Source organism: Rhopilema esculentum, chromosome 10 (assembly GCF_057945365.1).
Source record: "Rhopilema esculentum isolate cy_ngs chromosome 10, ASM5794536v1, whole genome shotgun sequence".
Lineage (NCBI taxonomy): Eukaryota > Metazoa > Cnidaria > Scyphozoa > Rhizostomeae > Rhizostomatidae > Rhopilema > Rhopilema esculentum.
The window spans coordinates 4328959-4354489 of NC_142824.1; the positions used below are offsets into that span (position 1 = coordinate 4328959).

Below are 25531 nucleotides of genomic sequence, written 5' to 3' on the forward strand. Positions count from 1 at the left end.
CACTAATTAACGTTTCCAGAGGGGATAGCTCCTCAATCAAAATATTGCTTGTAATATAGCTACATATTTGATTCACCAGGCTAATGTTATGGTTACTCCTTTTAGCAACGCACTTACAAATGTTTCTATGGGCACACTGAAAAGTTAGTCCTATACAGTTTTGTTCATTTACCGTCGATTGGTCATAGACATTGTTGTTTTTCAAGCAATAGAGAAAACATCATACCGAGTAATATCAATAAAGCCTATACCATTCATATTTCTAAAACTTGATGGTAAGAAAACTTCCAAAAAGATTCGTCCAACTATTCAAATGAATAAAAAATGTTTCGATTGTTGTATTGATATCCTTGCTTCTTAACCACAAAGCGATATGACGACAAATATATAATTTTATTGGCATGATGATAAGTTGAAATTTTTTATCCGCGGGGAAAATCATTCCATTAAAATCTCGTACAATTTTGGGAGAAATCAATTCAATTTTTGGGTGGTTTAGGCCCCTGGGCATGTCACATTGGAAGATTAGGATTAAAATAAAGTCCAGACACTAGGAGCAACACCCAAAGGATATCAAAACGATTTAGTTGATTTTCTTTAACTTAGACCCTGCTAAGGTATACTATCCGAGGGGCAAATCACTTCATGAAAATCTCGTATACCCTTTGGTGAAAAACCTACTGTTTTATCTGAAAACCCCGCCTGGCCACCCCTCCCCCCCCCCCCCCCCCTTAAAATTTTGATCTGAATGAATTGTTAATTAGAATGTTATCTTTATGACGTCATCACTTCAGAGCTCTTTTCACAGACATAACCTTTCAAACGTTCTGCCGTTCTGTCTGATTTTACATCTCTTTTATTTTCTTTGTTGTATTTCATTACAAAACTTCTTCCTACAACCGTTGTGGAGAAGGTTTAAGTTTTCTATAGAATTACTAAAGGGACGCCATTGCTTGAGAACATTACAAGGATTGTTTGTGTCACGTGTCAAGACCCTGGAAAGGCGACCTAGCTCATCTCCTGCTCTGTTTGGTCTCGATTTCAATTCTTATTGTTGCTATCAACACTATCAATAGCAGTCGCTAAATAATTAACTATGGCTGCAAGGAAAGCTGAACTGTGAAAGTCAACTTTAATAACTCAGAAATAAGAAGAATACGCAGCAAAGTATGTAGGTGCATTTATGTATGAGCATGGCCTGAGTGAATTGTCGGAGAAGGGTTTTCCTAATCTATGGAAATTTCCCGCCGTATTAGTTTCGAAACGTCGCCTAGGTCAACAAAGCGGATTGCTGTGCAAATATTTTGCCCTTTGAAGACTTTATTGAAATTATTAGAAAATTTAGCATGTGAATATCATGTTTTCGAATTTAAAAAAGAATGGTGCAGTTTTTGTTGAGTTTTTGATGATACAATATAAACTAAGCACTTAGAACTCAATCTATAATCCTCCCAGACTGGAAACTTTGCTGCGCGCCCGCAATATATTGCCCGCGCACACCTCTGCGCGCTTTTGCATATTGGCCGCGCAAAATCCCCTAGATCCCTTGACAATAGGATTTAACATTATTAACAATAAAAATAACTAAGAGTGCATGATTTCAGGCGCGCAGTCTCAAATTTTCAAAATAAACTTGCCCGCGCAAGAAGCAAAGTTTCCAGTCTGGTAATCCTCCCCACAAAGCTAACATTGGCAGTATCATGCTGCAGCTGTCTCATTTTGATAGCAGGGATCGTTCTTTTAAATAAACAATTTTATACTTATGATCAGAAGTACGGGATTATCGATTAAGTCTTAATCCCACAAGCTTAGGGCTTGCAATGATGATACTGATTCTCCTTTTAGGCATTAACCTATAAGCATGGTTTTGGGAAACCGGGTATAGCTGATGGCAGTGGAGAGAGTTGTGTTGCAAGATCTGGTTTTCCCTGGTAAAGTTCACAATGTCGGGTCAGTTGTTTCCCATACTAAATTTGCACATTTTTTTATTTTTGTGTCAGACCAATTAGTAACCAATTATTGGTATAATAAACCTATGAGAAAATTTGTTTCTCCAGCTTTCTTTTATTTTCTATATCTATGCAGAAGGGCATGGCAAGGATAAATTAAGTCTAGTCCAGAGAAAAGGCACCTGTAGCAAGGCCTGCCTAAGATTATTTGAGATAAATATATATTTATTTTATGGTGATACTTTGGCTAAGAAAGTGTTTTCAAAGCATGCATTATAGGAACGTTATTACGTGGCAAGAATTGCAATGGTTCCTATCATATCATGTGACTTTCCATCATTGATGTTTGCTTCGATTCTTATTTAGTGTGCAGAGAACATGGAGCCAGTGAAAGAGGCAGTGTGTTGCCTGTGTAACTCTGATATGAACTGAACTGGACTGACTTACATACAATTTAACATACTTATATAAAAAAAAATGTGCTGAGTAATGACGTGTTGTGATGATGTAATGATGATGCAATGGAGAAGGAAATATCTAGACTTTTGAAGAAGTCAGCATGACATAGATGTGTGAATGTGTAAACAATGGTAAAGGGGATGTCCTATGGTATGTGATGCCTTGAATGACAAAGGGGATGTCGTGGTGATGGTATGATCAATGAATGAGTGCGAATATGGCCTATTTTACAATATTAAAATCACTACAGCATGATGATACTTGTGGTGTTGGAACTTTGATAAAGTTTTCAAAGAAACACCTTATTTGGGAGAAACTTTTAAAAAAACATGCCATTCAAGTGGGTTACTACAACTGACCCCACATTGACCAACCCCACCAAGCCCCATCACCATGCCATGGTATATCATCAGTTGAGCATAGTTCTGGGCCTATGCCACGAATTTGAAAGTGGGGGGGGGGGCAAGACTTAAAAATTTGGGGGCCAAGGCTTCTTACCCCTTTTATTACAGCTTTAAAACTACTTGCTTCGCAAAAAGTAGAGGGGCCATGGCCACCTCGCCCCCCCCCCCCCTGTGGCGCAGGCCTTGTAGTTTGGTGTCAATTGGTAAGCCTCTGATTGCTCAACTTGCAAACAATGAAGTGGGTAAGTCTGGGAAGGGCTACGATATATTAAAGACATTTTGCGCTATATAACAAAGTGGTCAATATCAATCTCTTTTCTGACTAAGCCCTCCATGTCTCCCAAAACAATACTGCATGGGTTTGATCAGAAAAAGTTTTTAGGTGTCATAAATATATTTGAATGTAAAATTTTATAAAAGAATTCACCACTTTTCCTTCTGATGAGTCACCATTTTTAAAATGCAAAACTCTACTTTCATTGCTATATAGTATATTTATTGTTAATGACCTATTTTTGAATTTTATATTTTGGTTCTTGATGAATCATATTTTGGCTGATTTTGTCTAAAAATGGAACAACTTATTTTTAGCAAAAGTCAAAGTTGGTTCAAATGTAGAATATAAGATGCCGAATGGCAGAACCGCCAGTGCACTTGTTTTGGAAACTGGACCAAAAAATGTGTATAAGGTAATAAGCAATTATTTAATGATGCACTTTCATTAAAACACTAAACCCTTTTTCCCTTAATCTTTCTTTCTGTTTGCTTTCCTTAGGATAATCGATTAAAAGAGTTTGTTGATGATTCAAAACAGATCATTTTATCTTTCATAAATGACGTATATGTAAATTGCTTGTTTCTGTCCACCTTATAATCTGTTTGAGATCTACTAGATCTGGAAGTAATGCTAAAAAACTAAACTTGCTTCATGCTAATTAGTCAATAATAGCAGAAGATGGTGATGCAAGATCCATTTTAGATAACATAAAAGCTTACCAACCTTCTTTTTTTCATTGCTTTATAACTGACACAGTTTGATTTGTCACTGTTTTTCCCCTCAAGGTGACATATGATGGATGGTCAAGTATTTATGATGAATTTGTTGATCCAGCAAAATGCATTGATGTTAAATCTGGGTTGACCTGCACAGACTCCACCAAGGTAAACGTCTGTGCATGATAGAACCATTGTCTACCATAACAAAGTGTATGCTGAAATAATGGCAATAACATAATAACTAAATTGCTTTCTCCTTCAAAGCAATTTTTCTGCAATGGGATTCTTTGCAAAGAAGAATTAATTTAATCAGGGTCAATAGTTAAAACTTTACCCCTTAAAAGTTTTGTGCAAAGATGAAAGCATGCATTTGCAACCAGCAAATACACATGAATCAGTTCATCCAATGGCACAGCACAGCCGAATAAACAAACAACAAAATCCCTTAACAAATGACATTATGCCTCAGTGGCTTGTGGCTTATTAGATTTTCCACCATATCATTGCACAAATACTTTAACAAAAACAAATATCAATTATTGAACCTATATTTTTTATTCTTTGTTCTATGCACTTAAAGCCTTGAAAATTTATTAACTTCATTCCGAAGGTGTCATTATGGCTTATTAGCATGTTCATTTGTTTTAGGTTGTCAAAGGAGATAAGCTAAAGGTGAAATGGCTTGATGGGTCATCATACATTGGCACTGTCCTTAATGGAGCTACAGCTGTTGCTTGTGTTCGTCCTGAATCTTACCCTTCTGAATACAAAGTATGGATAACTGCTGATGAACTAGTTAGCAAAGACAGCAACTCAAGGACAGAATCTTCACAGCCAGATGTTGATTGTATGTTCTCAGTTTACCTTTTTGTCGTTTACAGGAAACGAAGGTTTATCCCCCAAAAATAGTTGTCCATTTTAAAATGTTAATGTAATGATAACTATGATGAAGCTGATTCTGCATCACCTAAGTTTTAGGCTGGAGCTCTTTGATAGCTAGTACTGATAGTGGAATGCTCTAGGGTGACATCTTAGTCAATTTTGAAGTAGATTTTATTAAGTTTTATTTCACAGGATGTACTTCTTTTGAATCGAAACTCGCTTAATGTGCTGTAATATTTTGACGTTTCTACCACAAAAAGAGAAAAGGTAACAAAGTATATTTGAATTTTCTATTATCCTTTTTTGGACCATCTTATCATCACTTGCAATAATAAGCAGAGATAAACACTATATGCGTTATGTGTATAAACAATACACATTCTTTACCCAATGGGAGTAACTATTTCAAGAATATTATTTTAGCAGTGGTAGCAAAGTCAGCTGATATTGACAATTCGTATTCTTTTTATAGTGAGCACGATCGAGGTAGGAAAACAAATCACAGTAAAGCTGATGAACGGAACGACGGCAAAGGCAGATGTAATTCTCAAAAGTTCTGTTCCTGTCATTTTGGTAGGTAGCGTACTCAAAATTCTGTCGACAGCCAGGCCAGACTTCATGTTGTTCCAGCGAATGAATAGGTCTGCAACGTGTACGGGCTCTTTAGTAGCAGCGAGGGACACATGTTAAGGCTAAAGCTTAGAGAGACAATGCTCTTGCAGACTTGCATACGGATAACCAAATAAAATTGTAAAGATAGCAGACTGATGCCAATGACAAAATTACACATAAACACTGCAAGGATACAAACATGTAATAATCACATGGTAAAATGAATCGCATAAAGGGGATAAACACTACAAGCTACATGATAAAATGATATAAAATTAATCAATAGAAAAATCAATAGTTACGTTACTGGTCTTAGAAAAAATATAAACCTGGGATAAACTGACTTCATTGCTTGCACCCCCCGTTGCATCACTCACTTATTTGTGACGCAATTAAGGTTACATAACGTGGAAAAGTAAGAAATATTTGAAAGAAGTGCAAACTTGCATGAACTGCAAATCAGCTGGACTGCCTTTAAACGAAAATCATCAATATACCACAATAAAGAATTCGAGAAATTAAAGATTAAATTCTATTTTTGTATTCATGTTACTGTGTTTTTCTGTATTAAATGGCTGCTCAGAATGACACTTTAGCTCTGAAAGTTTCTTTTGCAAGCTGATTATTCCATTATGTCTTAGGTTACTTACGATGGTTGGTCGAAAGTGTACGACGAATATGTTGCATTGGATCAATGTGTTGATGCTAGCAATGGCTCCAAGATCACTGACATCAAAAAGGTACTTTAAGATGGAGACTCCGACCCCGTTTACACTGTGCCGGATAACTGCAGTCACATGACCTAAATCATGCACAGAACGCCAAAAATGAAGTCTTCTCTGGGCAACAAAATCATAACCAAATTCCCGCCAACGTAAAAAGACTTCATTCTCTCTTCAGAATCAGCTGCTTCTCTTTTAGACCAAATCCAAAGATATTGTCAATGCAAATTAGGCCTAGTTTGTTTTAATAGTTTGTTCATGAAACAAAATGACACTGAACTAGCAACGAAAGTAGGGAAAGCTGACAAGGATGCCAATTCTACGTGGACTGGCAAGATACTGCACTTTTAACACGAGTATTTATCGACAACGAGGCAGCCAAGATGGCGAAAGGTCTTGATCCGGATAAAAGCGTTTACACTGTACCACATAGCTATCCGAACTAATTTAATCCATTTCCTAGGTGAACTAATTTTGTTCGGATAGCCGCTCTCAAATTCGTACGGATAGCGTAGGTCTAGTGTAAACGCGACGCCTATCTGAGCTATTTTTGATGCGGATAAAATTTATCCGGCACAGTATGAATGGAGACTCCGTTTCTTTGTCCTCAAGTAAGATACTTGATAAAGAACACGGAACTTGATGATTTTAGATAATAAGTAAACACAACATTGCTCTAGAATCAGGCCAAGAGTGTAGTTAATGTGAAGCACAGAACAGATTCGTAATCTAGATTCTAGATAAAAAACTCGATAGAAATTATTCCTTCTTTGTGACGAGTATAGAATAATTTTTGTCCTCAATTTCACCATACGGAAAATACCGATGAGTTATTATCATAGGGTTATTGTTTCGCTGTAGGTAAAGAAAAATGACAAAGTTAAAGTACGATGGCTTGATGGGGCGTCATATGCAGGCACTATTCTTGAAACTTCAGAAGCGGTTGCTAAAGTTCGCCCGGTAGGGTATCCGCAAGAATATCAATTGTGGATAACCAAAGGTGATATTGCTGAGGATGTATCAAAGAAACCACAGTCTGGAAGTATGTCTATTAATTTTATGGTAACAAATCTAACAATTGCTAACTTACGTTCTTTTTCGTGATGTAAGCTTTTAGCCAGATAAACCAAAATATGCAATGCTCATTGCAACAGAAAACCTATTATTAATGCTTCATTACTTTTAAAGGTATCATGGAGAATGCCTTGCAGGATGCAATGGAAAGTATGAATCAAATCATGCAGGATTACCAGCAGCAGAGTTTAGAGACCAAGCGAATAGAGGATGTCCCTACTCGGAAAATACAATCAATTCCAAGTCCAACACATAGTAAGTCATTAGCAATGATCTTCGTCAATTCAAATAATAAAGTAGGATTAAGAAGTATATATTCTAACTGTGCCTCACACTGAACATGAACATATAGTGATGAAAAATGTTGATTGAAAAAGCTACAAAAAGATTGGATTCTTCAGAAGTATTGTCCATACACAACAGAAGATAATAATCATATCAAAACCCAGCAATTGCCAATTACTTTAATCCAGAACAATCTTTATCTAAATTTAAATAAAATTACAGCTTGTCAAGCCTTACTAAAAATAATTTCCTTTTTGTTACAATATCTCTCTGGTGTTTCTCTTTAACGGGCTTTCCTTTTCCGGAACGCCTGGTTTTTGAAAATCAACATCAAAACAGTCGAGCACGAATCGAATGCAAGCCATAAAAAATGGAAACTATTCTAGATTTAGATTGCCATCTCACATGATTGGCTTGCTCAACTTTTCTGTACTAATGTATGATTTATTGTGCGATTAAGCCAAATGCATAATTGCAAATGAGCTATTTCTGCCTTTATTTCCACGTGTCTTGTATGAACTGGGTATTTTGCAGTTATCTTTCAAACTCTGATTTTTTCATGGCAGAAGACAACAGCAAATGGAAGAAGTTTCTTTCCAAAGTTCTAATCTCGAAAGGCAACCTCGATAAGCTAGCGAAGGTGTGCGAAAAACGTAAGAAGCCAGCATGGTCTGGAAAGGAACTGAAATCCAATGAATATCACGTTGGAATCGGGGCTAGCAAAGAGGATCTCGATTTCGCAGATATTGTCAAACAGGCATTGAGCAAGAGAGGGTTAAAAGTAACAACCGATCAAGATGATTTGCACGAGACAAGAACATTTTTGCTAATTTACAGCGATAGTGTTAACATGGATGAAAATGTCATTCGACATCTTACCAGGGCTGCAGAGAGATTTAATATGGGAGAAACAATAATAATTGCACTTGTGCGGCCAGGCTGTCCTGAAGAAGTTATTGACCGCATTCCGGATAGAGTAGCGTATTCGCTGTCAAATGTGGTATTTTTCAGTCATGACTGGTTTGGCGAAGCACCGGAGATGGCACGGAGGAGATCTGTTGAAGATCTAGCAGGTAGTCTGGATAGCAATTTGCCATATCACAATAGAATTATTCTTTTTCGTAAGCTGATATGTCATAAGTATATGTCAAAATAAGAAGCTTCAATCTAGATAGCAAATGCTGAATTTCGAAAAAAAGTATTGCATAAATTCATGGTTCATAATACCTTTACAAATTCTTTGCAACAATTTTATACTTCACTCTTTATTTTTCAAGCAATTTTTGGTGGCAAAGATTTTGAAAATGGCTTTGAAAAAAGCAAACGTTCTTCAGCGTTTTGTCTCGCACTCAACAGAGTATAAAACGTCAGAATATTGATCGGAAAATCTTGCAAATGTGACTCTGGCTGCGTAGGACGGATTGATTACAAAATCTGGGGGATTGAATAAAACAGCATGTTCCTTTCAATATTAGAAAAACTCTCCCCCTCTCCCCCCCCCCCTTGTCAGAGCTCAGTCGTACTTCCGAGAAAAAGCCACTCTCGTGTAGACAAATGGAGTTCGTTTTCACCCTTGGGCTCAATTGGAAATATTTTCAGCAGGCAAGGGGCACTGACTGGGCTACCTTCACAGTCATGTGCTTGCTTTTTTATTTAGCCTATTTCGATCCACAACTGGGTATGTTTTCTAACTTAGAGTTTTCGATCAGTATTCTGTACTTTTTCCTCTTTTTGAATTCTTTAATTTCTATTTACATAATGACAATTATGATGAAAATCATATAATATCATATGATAAAGAATCATGATGAATCCCCATTTTTCTGTTAACAGCTTTAATCCAGAACAACGTTAATGAAACTCATGACTACGATTTAAGCGGAGCTTGGCTATGCCAGGCAGCAGTTACAAGCAGTGTGACGTCATATAGTACAACCAGAGACTTCACTATGCTGTTGAAGCAACAGGGAAATAAGGTATTCAAAAAATAGCATAATTTTCGTCGTATAGGAAGTTGAATATTACCAGCTTGATTTAAAATTACTCTAAACTTAATAACAGCCTTCTATTTATAGAAAAATGTGGTATTTTGGAACCCATGCCTGCATGCCATTTTGGTATAATGCCAAAATTTCTTCTATGATTCCCATTGGTCAATTCGAAGCTGTCTATCAAATAGGGTCAATGAAATAGCAAGCAGTAGCATAATTAGTTACATCTACTTTAGACTTGCAAGATAGTCATGCGTCGAGCCATGATATCTCGAGCCATGATAAGTACCAACCGGACGTCATTCTCATCAAATTACTTATCTTTCACAATTTTCGAATGCTTTTCTCGGCAGTTTATCATTTTATTATCGTTGTATTTTAGATAACCGGAAGAACCATCGATAATTTCAAAATTGAAGGCGAAGTGCAGAAAGACATTCTGAAACTGAGAATATCCTACAGGGGAGAATACGAGCAAAATATTGATCTCTGGGAAGAAGATGATTATTTTTTCATTTCAGAAATCGCTGCAGTTATTCATAACCAAGGTATCTTATACAACTTCACTTATGTACAGCTTCAACTATACAGATTGTCTTCACTTGAAGTAAAGTTTTTTTCATGTTTCTCTTATTCCCACCCTTTAACCAACCAATGTCCTCTACCACAATTTTCCATTTCACGAGAAGATTTTCTTCTCATTGAATTTGCACTTCATTTCAAGTATCAGTTTCTTGTTTTGACATAAATCATCTCGTAAAGCTTTACAATTTACAGCTTATAGAAGATATTTCCTTTTGATGTTTATTTGAATTGTGATTAACAAATTCACATTTATACCCAGCATTCATGGGTGGTAGGTAGCAACCTCTATAGACATGGAGCTTGTATCGTGTAAGAACATGTAGGATTTGCAAATTGCTGGCAATTGTCAGTTCAGGTCTTCGTATCTCTCTAGTGTCTTTTAAGTTTATTTTTTTTCCCTAATACACTTTTTCTAACATACAAGATGCAAGTGTAAATCTCAAATCAATCTTTAATCCATGTTCTTTGCCACACCACGGCTCGCATCTCTTTCAGTGAAAATTCCAAAGTTCTAAAAATGGGTTTTTTTAATGACGACACACTTCAAACAAACATCATCGCAAACTCAGTTACTGCTTGATAAATTATTGAAAGAATGATATATCTATCTCCAGAGATTATGCTTTATAATTTCTTTGCCTTTTTTATCTGAATATAACACTGTTTCTCCTTTTTTTAAGGATATAGGTTAGAAGGAGAGTATTCTGAAGAAACTGATGCAGGCACTATAAGCAAATCCGGTGCGTCAAAATTCGATGCCTGTAGTGGGCCATTTAGTGCCACGCTTGAAAAACAGTGTCTCAGTGGGTATGTTTATGATACTTCAGTCAAACTTGCGTCAATTTACGTATATAATTTTATTTCTGTGTTTTCGCATATTTATATAATGATTTGAATGGAGAGCAGGACACAGTAGCTCATCTCATTTTTTAAATTGATAGCTCTCATTATAACTCACTTAGATTTAGTTGATTATAATAAGTACTAAATTTTTTCTAAACAGTGAATCTTCCTAATTGATATTATAGGCAGTCAAGAGATATAAAAGTAGCTTAAGCCATATGTCAATCAATATTAGCCAATCAATGGGCGGTGAGTGGCAGCACTCTCATTGATTGGTCATTTTTTTATCAAAAGATGGCTAAAGCCTCTTTAGTAACTATCGATTGTCTTTAAGATTAATTGAATAGAGCTTAATGCCCAAACGTCCATTTATTCCATCCCATGTTAACCCTTGCAGTTGATTTTGTACGGTATTCCTAATCAAGACATTTTAATAAATAAAGATAATATTTTTTATGTTTTATATCTTAAGAACTTGTGCCGTAGTAAACTTGAATTTGTTTTCATTAAAGGTATTACAATGCTCATTGGTACAGTAAACCTGATTACAACGAAACCTTTGCAATAATCCATCGAGGTGGCAATGAAATCATTGCTGAGTTTCCCAACCAGTATGGATCTTTGACTGTTGGATTCCTTGATCTAGTCACAAAGACCTTGCAGCTAAATTCGTGTTCAAACAGAAACATGACACGAACCCTTATAGGTTTGCTTTAATCAATTTTTATTGTCCTATAGCTGTGTGGATTCCATACAAATGGTATTACGGTTTTTGTCTCGTCGCGGATGCTGTCTTGTTTTCTCTATAGAAATTTCTACATTTTAGTTGAGTCAGTCTGATGAAGGCCTAAGTATGAAACTTGATGAGGGCCTAAGCATGAAACTTGGAGTTACAGCGAACATATTTCGCCTTTCATTAAAACTTTTATATGTTAATTGCTGTGGACCTCTGTGCATCGTGCACTATAATTTCACAATTTACAATACTATGATACTTTGTCAACATTTCTATAAAGATCTAGATATGCTTTTAGAGCATTATTTAAATTCCTTAAAATGAAAACTTAATTTTATGCAATGGATATATTGAATATGTTGCTAAGGATATTAATTACTATTCTGTATATCAAATGTAGATTGATAAAGATAAAGTCCGTCGCAATGTCTTTTTTATTCCAGTGTACAGCAGTTTTCCTTTTTGCATATTGTTTGCAATTGAATAAACTTGATAACTCAAAGCTCTTGAAATAACGTTTGCCGTAAAGAGATGCTAAATGTATAACGTCACAAGCGTAACAATATCCCAAAGCGCACATGTAAAAATTAAAGGCTATTTACAATGTATTGATATCCTCGTATTACAACTCCTAATATAGTAATTGCTTCTTTATTCAATGTATACCACAGGCAAGCTTACAGAAGACTCAGGTGGGGCTGCCTCCTTTCAATGTCTAAGTTATGGAAATGAGTTTGGCTTGACTGGTGAGCCTGAGGCTATTGCATTGACCCGAGACCAAATCCATATTTTAAAATGTGTATCGGAAGATGATGATGATGTTCTTGAAAAGATGCAAATGTCTTTGTCTCCCAGGTACACATTTATACAATGTATTTTAGATCTAGACATGACATTTCAGAAGCTTATGCTGGTCATAGCATTTTTTAATTAAAATCAAAATACAGGAGAACCTATTCCAGATGCCAGGGTATTCTGGTAATGTTGGTTTGTTGCAAGAAGGTTCAAGTGGTCATTCACGTATATAAGTAGCCAGAGTAATTGAAAAGAAGAGCATAATCTTTATAATATCTTTTATCTTTCTTTGAAATATTAAAATGCTTCAGAACAAAAGTTTTGTTTTTTTCTGTCGAGAAAATTTAGCTGGTCAAGAAAATAGAATGAAAGATTATCTTTCGTTCTAGTGTACTAGAACTAAGGAACTAAAATATACCCATTTCTGAAAAGCGACGTACAAATTCTGCTAAGGCAACTTCAATGATTTGTAAAGCATGAAGGCACAGCGTTTTGCATAGACAAACAATTATATGGCATCAATAACTTGTTAACATTTAATTTATTAATTTGACTCTAGGCTACAAGGAATGCCCTTTACACCAGGCTCGTATCAGCCTCTAGCTGAAGATGAATTTCCAGTGGTAATATTTTGCACAGAGCACGAGAAGAATAAGGCTTTAAAGTTGAAGAAAGACTTGGAAACAGTGCAAGACATCAAGCCAGTTTCCATTCAATCATCTGATTGGAAGAAGTCAAGGACCATTGTGCTATTGTTATCAAAATACACCCAATCGGATGAAGGTCTAAATTTTAATCGGTGTTTAAAGTACTTTCTTTAGATCTTAGCAAAATTTTTGCATATCTTTATGATACCTTTGTCGATAAGGTTAAGGGTAAACTTTCTTATCCACGCTATAAAATGAACTTTAAAATATATGATGCAATCGTTAAGTCTTGCCACCTTTTTTAATGCGAAAATTTAACCTTTCCTACACAGCCATAGTATACGCAAGTATTTTGTAAACGATTTCCTTTTTTGAATCCAGGTTTAATTGATGCAATAGAAAGTGCAGCTGAAAAGGAAATTCCAATCTTTAACATTGGTTTGGATAGTTGGTTCAACATATTTGGCCCAGCCAACTGGAAGAACCAACAGTTGCGTTTGAAACTGATGAATTCGCTTGCAAGATTGAACCAAACGCCAGATACAACACTAGACCCAACTCACAACAACTTCAGGGGTCTTGTTAAAGGTATATTTTCTCTTTGGAAGCTCGTATTTGAAATAATTGAAATTATCGTTTATTCATTTGAGCAAGGTAAAAGCTTTTGATTTTAAAAATGCTCATGATTGTTGGTCAATGTAATTGTGAGCATGTTTTTGCCATGTATCATTCTTTTGTGTCTATATTTTATTGTCATATTTTAAGCCTTCCAATATTTCTTCCCTCTGATTATTCAAGTTCTAATCCAGTCATGCTTTCTATTCAAACTAGGCATTCGAAAACGAATCGAGCCTCCTAATTTCAACATACTTGGTCTCTTTGGCGTTGAAGTGGTTGGATCAGACCCCCCAGAAAAGATAAGCAAGTATTCCGATCTGGAAGATGAAACTATCCAGGTAAAATTTTTTGAAACATAGTAAGATAAAGAAGTTAAATCTGCAAGAATAAATGAAGTCATATTGATCATTTTGAGTTTTCAGAGAAAAAATGCTACATTCTTTTAGATTTTCTTTTCGCCCTGGCTATCTGTTTCGTTTATAAAGCTTTTATTTTGCTAGTAATGTCATGCTTGCCATTGTTCGTGAAACCTCCAGGTCTTTGTCTGTGTAATCATTTTTAAGGATTTGTATTTTGTCTCTGACGTGCGGCTACTGATATGCGAGAGTTCCTGACCTGATTTTTTATATGCAAGGTCTCTGACAGGTTGGTTGTAGAGCTAAAAATCATTGCTGTTTGAACGGAGGCCATTGAAGAGCAGGGCAGCTTTTGGATACTTTTGATAAAGTACAGTCAAAAAGTGTAGCGTATTATGTTGTGTGGCAGGGATTATAGTTGATAGGTAGAAAGGGAAAGTCGTTGAAAGTTGTATGATTTTATGTTTAGTAAAGAAAATATCACTCTTATGTTTTTTAAAGAAGAGTCATCCAGGGCCATACATTTTTTGAGCCCCCCTCCCCCCTTTCCAATTAAAAATTGCAAGAGTCCTATGTTTCCATTGAATAAAACCTTTTGTACCTAATGTTCCTAAACAATTCACCATCCCCGATAATTCTGTCCTTCCTACAGTATTATCATTTAATCATTTGATAGAAGGCACATGTACCTCACTAGAAATAAATAATGATCATTTGACATCCAGCTTATTAAACGGCCATCAATGATGTATCTCTATGTTGACCAATCAACCAACCAATTGAGGATGGGCACTGACTACATTGTTCAAGGACTTACTGGTGAAGTTGATCCGCAAACGTTCACACTTACCATGAAGAACGATGCAGGATCATATGAACTTCGTGTCAATGCAGACATGGATAAGTTCTATGGTAAATATTGGAGCAAAAGAGCAAACAAGGAGGTAAATGCCTTATTTTTTGTGACAATCTTACACATAAGTGACTGTTTATGATAATTTTCTATACTTTAGACGTTTACTGCAACTCAGGACTTTCTAAAGACAAATTAAAGGTTTTCATATTACTCACTTTATCTAGACCGTTACTTTTTATTTTGGTTTCATTTTACACTTTATTCTGGAAGATCGAGACGTCGGTTATTACATAAGATATATAGCAGAAGGGACTTCTTTGATCCATCGCCTCATTCTATTCAACCTCATTTGGAAATACTCCTCTGCACTAAGTCTTATTTCAGATTCGAATCATGGATTAAAATTTTAGTCCATTACATGCAAGCTTCGTTATGCTTTTGCTCGCGATATAGTTTCACCCGGAAAGCTTTTTAGCGGTCAAATGTCCTTTAAGTTCCTAAACTTTATATTGTTAGAAAGACGGCAACAGGAGCACAAACAATGTGAGAAACTGTATCAGCATTAAATGTGTTGCATTGATTCATCATTTGAGGTAAAAAAAGTCGTACAAGAAGTAAAATAAAAATAAAATAGCTTTTAAAAAAGGTCAAGTTGGTAGTAATTTTGGAACGTGTGGTCGTTAGTTGAATTGGTGTATCTTAACTTTCAACGCCCCTCTTTTTTGTTTTAGTACACAATAGTGGTGTCGAAAGCTGACTCTGGTATAAGTGGCTTTTATGCAATGAGTGCAGACCAAATTCCCACAGGAATAGTCCAGCTTGGCAAAAGAACGGCTGATATTGTATTTGGTGGTTACACGTTGCCTGCAATGATTTCTGATAATAAGATCATTTTCAATGCTCCCTACCCTGGACAGAAAAGTGTAAAGATAACATATTCAGGTAATTGTGTTCCTTTTTGTAACTTTTACTTCAATTTCAGCAGGTATTTTATTCTTCAGTCCTCATTCCAAAATATTCAGTTGCTTTGTGGAAGCTCTGTATGTCGCAGAAATTCTGCCTGTTTATTTGGACTAAAGCATTTCATTCAAATTGTTGTCATCTTTCTCCCTGTACATTTCGGTTCCAATCTCTTTTTTAACCGTTCTTTGTTGTCATAAACGATGCATAAGGTAAAGCATCTTTGCATCTTGAGCATAAGGTAAGGTGTCACATTGTCTAGTTTTCTAATGCATGATGTTTTTTACATTTCTTTTCCTTATTTAATAATATTTTCCATTGAAGTATTATTCTTTGTTGACTCTGCAACCACAACTGGATGCAAAGTAAACTCCATTTTTATAGTTTTAAGATTTGCTGCATAACCTAAAAGTGCATAAAGAAATACCTCCAAATGCAAAATATATCTAGTAAAGAAACAGATAAAGAAAAGCAACTTTTTTTTGTATTTGTTTCTACCAAGCATCCGAAGGTAGTTTTTAGGACACTGAGAAGCTTATGCTTATCGAGCAGTGTCCTGGTCCTTCCTCTCGATGTGACCACACCTCACAAATCCTATGCCTTTAATTACAGAGAGCTGGCGACTCTCCCCACTCTTGGTGGAAGTTTGGTCATGCCAGGGACTCAAACCACGGACCCTTGGGTCTGACTGACCGAACAACTGAGCCATCCTCGCACTTATTACAAATGTAAAGACGTATAACTTTTCCACAGCTAAAGAATATCAAATTTCTCTAGAACCAGAATGCGAAGCTTCATTTTCATCATATAAATTTATTGATCTTCACAATTCTGAAAAAGAATGTTGTCAATCACTAAACTTTGGTTTTTATTTAATGCCTTTTGGTTTTCCATTTATCTTTTGGTGTTATGATTCTTTATACGGATTCTTTATTTTGCTGAGTTCTGTTACCATAAATGCAAGCTGTACCGTATGCTAAAGTGCGCATTTTTCATATTTAGGCCTGTTTTTGTTTGGTTCTTTTAGCCACATTTATTTCAAAGATTTTCTTTATTTCAGCTCAAATCCTACTTAAGCCAGAGGGCAACTATCTTTACGGGTTTTCCTTCCAATCACAAAGTACTACTGCAAGAAGCGCTTTCGATGCCAAGCAGTTTGCTTCAGGACATCAAAAAATCTTGAAGAAAAATGTAAGCCAATTAATTAGTGATATTTATATTTGCTTGATGAAATGATTATTTTTTGCAAAGCTATAGTTAAATAGTATTTTGTCTCCCCACACTGTAGGTGAAAGTTTGGTCATGCCAGGGACTCGAGCCCAAGCCCCTGACAACTGTAGTCCGCAACCCTAACCACTCAGTCATCCATTCACCTAACAACTGACCAATCTTTGCAGCCCTTTGTGATAGTTTAAAATTTAATTTCCATAGTGTCTGTCTTGTTTTATGACATTCCAGTATTGAAAATGGATTGTTCAATTCTAGAACAAGGACGGAGAAAGCGCGGAAAAGTGGCTTGTGGATTTAATCGAAGAATTTTGGAGATGTTCCGATGCTGGCGATTATGAAGGATTCTTGAAAAGTATGCTACCTCTTGAATTCATAGAATAACCTCTTGTTATGTAATCTACTGAGAAATATGGATTGATATTCTTTAGAAACTACGTTTCGGTATGTTTAGGCATAGAACACTTCAGTCTTGGGCCATTGAAAAAAAGCGCCTTGCAGTGTCTTTGTTTACTGAGAGACAGTTATTCTCTTCAGTGATTACCTTAAGTAGGGTGTAAATGGGCCTTGCCCTTGAAAAAATTTTTAAGGCTGCAAGCTTTTGATATTGTTAAACCACGGGCTGTTAGCATGGCTGCAGTGCTACATCTCTCTAACATTCCTTTTTTCTGTAGGTAAATATATAAAAGATATGAACTTTTTACCTTTTTCTACCATAGTTATGTATCCATTTTTAGCTAAATTTGGTGGAAACTGCAACTATCACCGCACCCTCTTGCACAAATCGTTTTTGGTGCTGTTTTTCCCTTCAGTACTAAAACTCATGCAAAAATCAATTTCATGCAGCAACGCAGCTACCCCTAAGTCATTAGAATTGCTGACACAAGTCTCAGCGAATGTCTGGCACTGAAGCTATGAATAACTTTAGTTTAATGTTTAACTTGATTTGCTACTAGAAATTACTTCGTAAGCTTTATCTTAATTTTAGATTCATCTATGATTCTGTTCCTTCCCATTTCATTTGCATTTTATGTGTTTTTAAAGATTCACTCATTGTATGTATTGGCTTGAATTTTGGGCCCTGAATGTGCTTGTTTGCAAGCTAGTAACGATGCTGGAACAGCAACAACTTCATGTTAGATCTTCATTTCAGTTTCAAAAGACGATATGAGTGAAGACTTTTCAAATGTAGCCTTTGACAAGATGGTTGTTGATAACAGAAGATCAATTGGAAATTACATCAAAAATTCTGCTGTATTTCTTGGCAAGAAAGCACAAGTGACAATGGGAAAACCTATCGGGGTAACTCGATATGACTTCAAGTTTGACTTTGAAAAGCTAAAGCAAATCGAATATTCTGTTACCATAACAGATGCTGTTAAAAAGCTGAACGGTAAGAGAAATTCTGGCATTCTCTAGCTGAGCTTTGTTATTTTGCTTTCTTGTTTTAACATATCGAATGATGCGAAATATGTCAGCTTTACCTAATCTAACGATAGTTCTTATTATTTTGCTGTATTTTCTCTCCGTAAAAGTAATTCCATGGTTGATTATTGGTAGACGGAGTAGGAAACTTATTTAAAGACAGAAGAACTTATTTCATCAACTTCATGTTTAAGGAGGATAGCCCTTCAACAATTTTGTTGATTTTCAGGTGGCCCTCGATTAAAAACTTACAAAGTAAAACTTTAACACTTAAAATTTAAATCCTATTTGCAATCTATGCTGTGAATCAATGAAAGCATGCCTGCTTTTATTTGAAAAGTCTTCGAATTTTGAGGATATTATTTTTTCAAGTTTTTTTGGGTTTTCGTATACCGTTTTTGTGTTTCGTGATAAAGATTTGTTTATATTATTTTAAAAAATTCCGTTTCTTAACTACGATTAAAGTGCTTGATATAAAAAGATATAATATTGTTTTTCCTTTCTAACCTAAAAATGTATAATTGCTAAGAAAGTTACAACTCATATTTTGCTATTCCAATTTCTTGCTTACACAATCCTCCTCCGGCAACCCAGGCAATCATCCTCTTGCTCTACAATTTTATTGGTTGACTCTTCAAATTTGAACAGGAATAATGAGCTATGAAGAGGAAGCAGAGCTGATGCACTCTAGCCAATATGACGTCATGATCAGCTACCGCAGTTGGGATGCACGCTGGGTTGATTTATTGCAGGCATTCCTAGAGAGTAACGGCTATACAGTTTGGCGAGATCGGCGTATGGATGTGGGGGTCAATTGGAGTGAGGATATCACTAAGGCTGTTAGGCGCTCGGGTAATTGCATTTAATTAAGTTCTTACAGAATGAAGGGTTTTAGTTGGTTTCTACAAGATCAGCTGGCTAGCAATGCTTCTTAATATCAATATTGCACGATTGTCTGTAACAATCTAGCGAGAAAGAGGGAGGGAATACAGCCACAGCGTTGATGACCTCTAAAAGTAGTTGGATCTTGGCTTGTCAACTTTGAAGCCTGAACATTGTGCTGTTGCAACTACTTTTGGCTAGGATTGTATATTCTGATAAACCTTTTGATTCATGACTTATATTTTTACCCTGTGAGTTTGGTTTAAAAAATCCATCAATAGTTTGTTTTGATTTAATTCTAAGCTAAGCTTTCTATGTCATCAAGCTTTACCTGTTTGTTATTATTTCTAGGTTGCGTTTTGGCTGCCATATCTGAGAACTATTTAACATCTGTTCTATGCACGAAAGAAGTTCGTATGGCGAATGACATTTCCAAGCCAATCATTCCATTAGTGTTGCCGGACACTTGTCCGAAAGACAACCCTACCGAGAAGCTTGTGTCCAGCGCATACAAGGTTTGATTTTGTGATCATTTGTTAGGCTTTGTCAGACAAACTTCAGTTTTTTTTAAATTTTACACAAAATGTTCTACAATGCCTGCCACAAATCTTGGAACACTGACATCAATTTTCATGGTCAAAATCAATCTTCCCCCTCTCCCCTACAGAACAATGTTGGTTTATTTTCAAACGGGTTAGGATTTTAGGAAGCACTTTCTTTTGCGCTTCTTTTATGACATTTCTCTAAATGATCAACATTGTTTTAGGGGGAAGGGGGCGGAAGTAGCAATAGGAATGAAAGATATCAAATGCAGCGTAAATTGCTGGGTGTTCCAAGTACTTTTGGCAGGCATTGTAGTCTTAGACTTTTTTTATAATAGCTGATTAACCACGGTTGCAGCGATTTTATGTTGATGAGGCAGGATTTAGTTTTTCTTGATATGTTAATCCAAATCTTTTAGACTTGATTTTTCATAGACCAATAATATTTTCGGAAAATGATGGCATAAATAAAATCTCATTGATTAGCAAATGGCTAGCAGTTTGAAGAATATTTTCCAAATGCCTGATCATTAATGTCGCTGAAAAATTTGCAAATCGTCATTTAACAATTTTAAATTCATTTTTCCATCCTAATGTATAACTAGTTTTTAGTTTAATTAGTTCTTTTCTTTAGCAATAAACCTTTGTTTGTATATTTTGTTAGATAACTAAGGCATACATTTTTCCATTGTCGTATTCAGATGCCAACTTTGTGCTGGAAAAATGTTTCCTTTTTCTCAAAATTAAAACATTCCGGGGTCTCACTAACAATAGTATATAACCTTTATTTTAGTCCATATCAAACTCTTGTTGCAAAATAGTAAAATTAACACGTTTGGCAACGACACAAAATTAGTCATATGCTCAACAGTAAATCCTTTTAGAGTAAATTCCTCCTAAAAACTGCACCAATGCTTTAACCAATCTGCTGAATATTGATGTGAACATTGCCAAAACTTTTTATTCAAATTTTAACGTTTTCTTGATTACAGCAAATCACACAAATTCTTTTTTAATAGCGAGTTTCTAACTCGTTTTTGGCTAGTTTATGTCAAATGGTGCTTTTCAAGTATTTAGTTTGCAGATATGGCAACTTGAATTGATTTGGAAGATTTCCTTAAGGTATTTTTTTCTGTTAAAGGATAAATACCTGCCTATAACCATTGCAACCGAGCTGGCCGATGTGAGTTGGATAGATTTCAGGCCGCTAGCAAATCTGCAAACTCCTGATCCAAAAGATGTTGAAAGCTTTGGAAAGAAATATGAGAGTTGTCTGCAATCGCTTCTAAGAATGCTGGAAGAGCTGATGAATCACAAAAGGGTTGTCAATTTGCAAGGTAAGTAAGACGTGACTTTTCTGTCATGATCAGTCAATAGTCTTATTTCGCTCTTGCACTCGATGTAACAATTCATCAAATTTATTCAAAACGTTTAACCAAAATATATCAAAATATATCAATATTTATTCAAAATATATCCAGGCCTCTAAACATTTTGAATAAATTGGTGATACAAACAAAATATTTCCTCTCTCCTCTTTCTAGAAATAGTTTCTATTTATTCTTTTCGTTCATTTTGTATCTTCAAATTATAGTTAATTTAGTTTTATATGTTGAATGTAAATTCCACAGGGTTGCTATGTATTCCCATGCTCCCTGTGGTATCGTCTGCTAAATTTGTCTATGTTTTGTAAAACTTTTATGTGAATATAAAAAAAGAAAAAGATTCTTCAAATGTTTTGTGCAATGGCAGCTATGGATCAAATTGATATATTTTTCTTGGACGTCTCTTTGTTCATCTTACGAAGTTATGAACGCTTATAATAAAATAATAAACCTTTAGTACTACAAATTATGGAAAGGTGCAACCATGATGCACAAACGTACTTTTGCTTCTTTCCAACTGTTTGAAAAAGAAGCACAACCCTACTACCAGCCCTACTAGCAAAATCAATTGGGGAAGGGCAAGAGTAAACAAAATTATATCGTGACGTCATCGTTATTGGTTAAGCTTCGGAAGCTGCGTTATTGATAAAATTCAACTTCTTTGATGAGTCATTCAGAATAGATTACCGAGTTTTCACAGTATGTTAAAAATTGATATTTAGATGGATACTACTTTTCTTAATTTATTTTCCATTTTATTGTTCCTATTCCTGAGCTTACAGTCTTTTTGGATCTGTAATCTTAAACTGAAACGAAAAACATCGTAGGAGACTGGAATCTTGTTATTGGAAGTAATGAGAATGAAGAGAAATTGAAGTTGTCCATTTTGTCAACAATTGGCTCGGAAATTGAAGGTGTGATGACGTCATGCAAGGATGAGAAGGTTGATATAACACTGGACAAGGACGTGTCATTATGTAATGGTTCAAATATGCATTTTGTTGGAAAGTACAAAGGAAATGGAAAGTCACTAAGTTATACCTTCCACTGTAAAATCGCTGCTGATGGAAACTCTTTTGAGGGTTGGTTACTCTTCATGATCTGAATAACATTACTTTTAAATTCGTAATTATGAAGTTAGACTAGATACTTTTAAGGCGTGAATTTAAGGCGTGGTTCCAGGCACGTCAAGGCCTTTGTAATTGTAGTTGTCACTTAAACCAATATGTCATATTACTTAAGTCATAAAACATAATTATATGATGTCCTTTATAGACAGCAAGAATCATAAAAGCTATCTGTCTCTCTAAGCACCTATGTATAAAATTAAATTTTCTGTTTTGACATTAGTTATTAAGCAGTCATTCATGATGCTAAATTCTAACCAGGAAATCCTTGTCTTTTTTAAGGGCTTTTTCATTGTGTTTTAATAGGTGTTTGCAGGATCCATAAAACCCCTTGGGAACATCCAGTTGGACAACCAATGAACCCACTTGTGTTGGGGCTAACCCACTACACAACAACAAATGACTGCGGGATCTACCCAGTGAAAGGCTCCCGAGATAAGCCACTAGGTGGAATCGAGTTCAAAGCCGTAGAACAAGAAGAGTTTATTCTCGACCTTGATAGAGCATATAATATTTTACAGAACGCTTTCAAAGATATCAAAAAGGAAGCGCTCGAGCAAAGCATAATTTCGTATAAAGAGGTAAGTGTTGCTATAGAAATACCAGTTTGATATTCTGCAGCAGATAGTGACATTCATCAACGTCTTGTCAACGAGACATCTTCTTTGCCATATTTCTGCAGTGTTTATCTTTATCATTTAATTTTAAGGCGTTTGAGAAGTATGACGTTGATGGCAGCCACGAGCTGGATATGAATGAGTTGGAGCTTGCCTTAAGAGTTGCAAACATGAATTGCTCGAAAGGTAAGCATTATCTGGTCATCTGAGTTTAAATCATTTTTTGTTTTTATCACTCAGCATACCCCTCATAATGGCGGCAATACATCTTCGATAGTCTCTATGACCTTTTTGTTTGGGAGACAAACGAGCTTATGGTGAGACAACCCTCCGTCCTGGAATCAAGGATCATGCGTAATAATGACTTTATTTTGACTCCAGGACGGATGGTTACATCGCTCATTCAAAGACTTTCTCTTGTACGTCTCCAAAACAACTTTAGTATTAAATATCACTCTTGTTATCTTATAACTGGACTACGGCTAGTAGTAAGCATGTTGGCCCGGAGAATAGGCCAATTTATTACAAATGTATGTAGGACGACAAAGTTGTTCTTTGTCTTTACTGATAACATTCTTATTTTTTGGCTACAAACCAGAATAATCTTCATGATATTGTCTGTGATCCTATTTAGCTGAGAAAGAAACAATCATGAAAGAGCTAGATCAGGATGACTCTGGGACGGTTGATTTCTACGAGTTCTTGGAATTCATTGCCAAGTTAAGGGAGTCAAAAGGGAAAAGAAACACGGCCGCAGCACAGGTTGTTAAAAAAGGCTTCGTCACCAAAGTGTGTGTCATTCAGTAGACAATGGCAAGATGGCCCTCGCGTTAACTTCATCTATAGGAGCTTTATTCTATGTAAAATGTTCAGTAATGATATATCCCGTAGTGATTTACTTGAGCCCTCCAGTATGCAATATTTGAAATGCAATACTTGAGCCCTCCAGTACAATTTGAACCCTGCAGCCTGTTTAGATACGGTTTGTAAACTCGCTATAAAAAACGAGTTCTTGACAATCAAAAAGAATCAAGAAACTTAATTACTCGAAGCTTACTCGAAACGTAATTACCCGTTTTTAACCATAATGAACTACGCACAACCTATTTTTATGTTCAATAAATCATATGAAGCCAGCATTGTATCTTAAGGCTTCTGTAAGCAAGCATTGCATCTAAACGCATAGTATTCTAGATTGCAATGCAGCCTCTCTTTGACACCTAGCCTCCTTTTTGTTCTCCAATTGCTTTACCCAGCTTGATTCAAAATTTGCGAGAAAGAATGAAGCTATGATTATTCATCCCTAACTTTTGAATTTCCTTATTATATTTTTCGTTGAGAAGAAGATTTTTAAATCTTTAGCCTTTATGTCATATTTTTTAATGTTTTTCATATTTAATTGTTGCCTTGCTCAAAATGAGTGAGATGATATTTATAAAAATGAGTGAAATATTATCTAATAAAATTAATGGGATAATATTTTTAACGCCACGATGTATCAATTATTGTGTTTTTAATTTTGACACAATATCAGGGCACTGATATTAAAGTTGAATCCCGTTTACTCGTAACCTTGTTAACTCGGACTTTTGCTAAATCGTGCTGATTTCAAATTTCCATTGGATATTCCTATCCTGTTTAAGTCAAAAATCATAAATCGGATCAGTCGGACATCCACTAAGTCGGACCATTTTCTTAGCCCCCTTGAAGGTCCAGCTTAACGGGATTCACTTAATCTAGACGAAATTACAAGTAAAACATGAATATACACATGCATATTCTCGTTTATCACGAAGTGGTTTTCTTCATTTATACATTTTTAGTAACTAAACATTTTTAACAACATCACGTACGATCCTTCAGCACCTGGAAACGCTATTTATTAGTAATACTGTATCTACCTAGTTATGACAGGTTATATTGTAACATCAAACTAACAGATGATAAGAACGTTTTTGCATTGATTTGTTCGTCTTTTCTTGCCTATTAGTTATCATTAAACAACATGGCGATACAGCATCAGCTCTATCGTTTTTTACCATTGCAACATTAATAGCAGCCCTTTGACCGCCTTTCAATGCTAACTTACCGTTATTTGTAACAGTCACAACTTTAAAGAGCTCTGTTGAAACTGTACAAATTGAAACTCAGAACATGCTGAAGCACAGAACATGTTGAAACCGTACACCACCCAAGTGTGTGGACAGACTACTTGAATTTTCACAGCGATTTCCTTAACAATGTTAATGATATTTTATTCTTTCAGGACAATTTAGAAGGGCATCAGAACCTTACGTAAACAAAATCAAAGTACCTCGTGTCTTAAGCATTGTTTCAACTTTCTTTGCTTCGAATGTCCTTAAAGCAGCTAGCGTTTGTGTCTTGATTTAAATTTTAAATCCCCCTTTTCTACATTTTGCTTTTCAATTTTCCTTTCCCCTTTACCTAAAGCGATGTTAATTGTTTAATTCATAATTATATGTACATGAAATACATGTCATATATTAGCATCCACATTCTTTGGTGCGTTAGCATTGCTTCAAGGTAGAGACAGAT

At 35.5% G+C, this 25531-nt stretch overlaps 1 protein-coding gene across 2 annotated transcripts; it reads left to right on the forward strand.

Moving 5' to 3' along the window:
- The first annotated feature begins 1020 nt into the window (after positions 1-1020).
- On the forward strand, positions 1021-24937 carry LOC135685388 (uncharacterized). 2 transcript variants are annotated; one of them, XM_065201324.2, is made up of 30 exons: positions 1021-1167; positions 1846-1950; positions 3404-3501; positions 3875-3973; positions 4457-4655; positions 5163-5263; positions 5944-6042; positions 6886-7066; positions 7213-7353; positions 7950-8456; positions 9217-9359; positions 9757-9922; positions 10640-10766; positions 11315-11508; positions 12210-12393; positions 12893-13116; positions 13362-13568; positions 13812-13936; positions 14680-14898; positions 15542-15752; positions 16831-16961; positions 17256-17352; positions 18151-18390; positions 19071-19274; positions 19656-19819; positions 20988-21183; positions 22059-22313; positions 22665-22939; positions 23068-23161; positions 23610-24937. In XM_065201324.2, the coding sequence occupies exons 2-30, from the start codon at positions 1944-1946 to the stop codon at positions 23780-23782; spliced, it is 5061 nt and encodes a 1686-aa protein (XP_065057396.2). In that variant the 5' UTR covers positions 1021-1167; positions 1846-1943; the 3' UTR covers positions 23783-24937. The 2 variants fall into 2 exon arrangements, with proteins under 2 accessions (XP_065057396.2, XP_088966651.1); XM_089110525.1 differs by having other exon boundaries at positions 1025-1171.
- Positions 24938-25531: the final 594 nt, after the last annotated feature.

What these genes read in the sequence shown, in the direction of transcription:
- LOC135685388 (XM_065201324.2), top strand. An exon ending in TGAAGCAACAGGGAAATAAG is followed by an intron (nt 9,360 to 9,756) that starts GTATTCAAAAAA and finishes GTTGTATTTTAG; the next exon opens with ATAACCGGAAGAACCATCGA. An exon ending in AAAAAATCTTGAAGAAAAAT is followed by an intron (nt 16,962 to 17,255) that starts GTAAGCCAATTA and finishes GTTCAATTCTAG; the next exon opens with AACAAGGACGGAGAAAGCGC.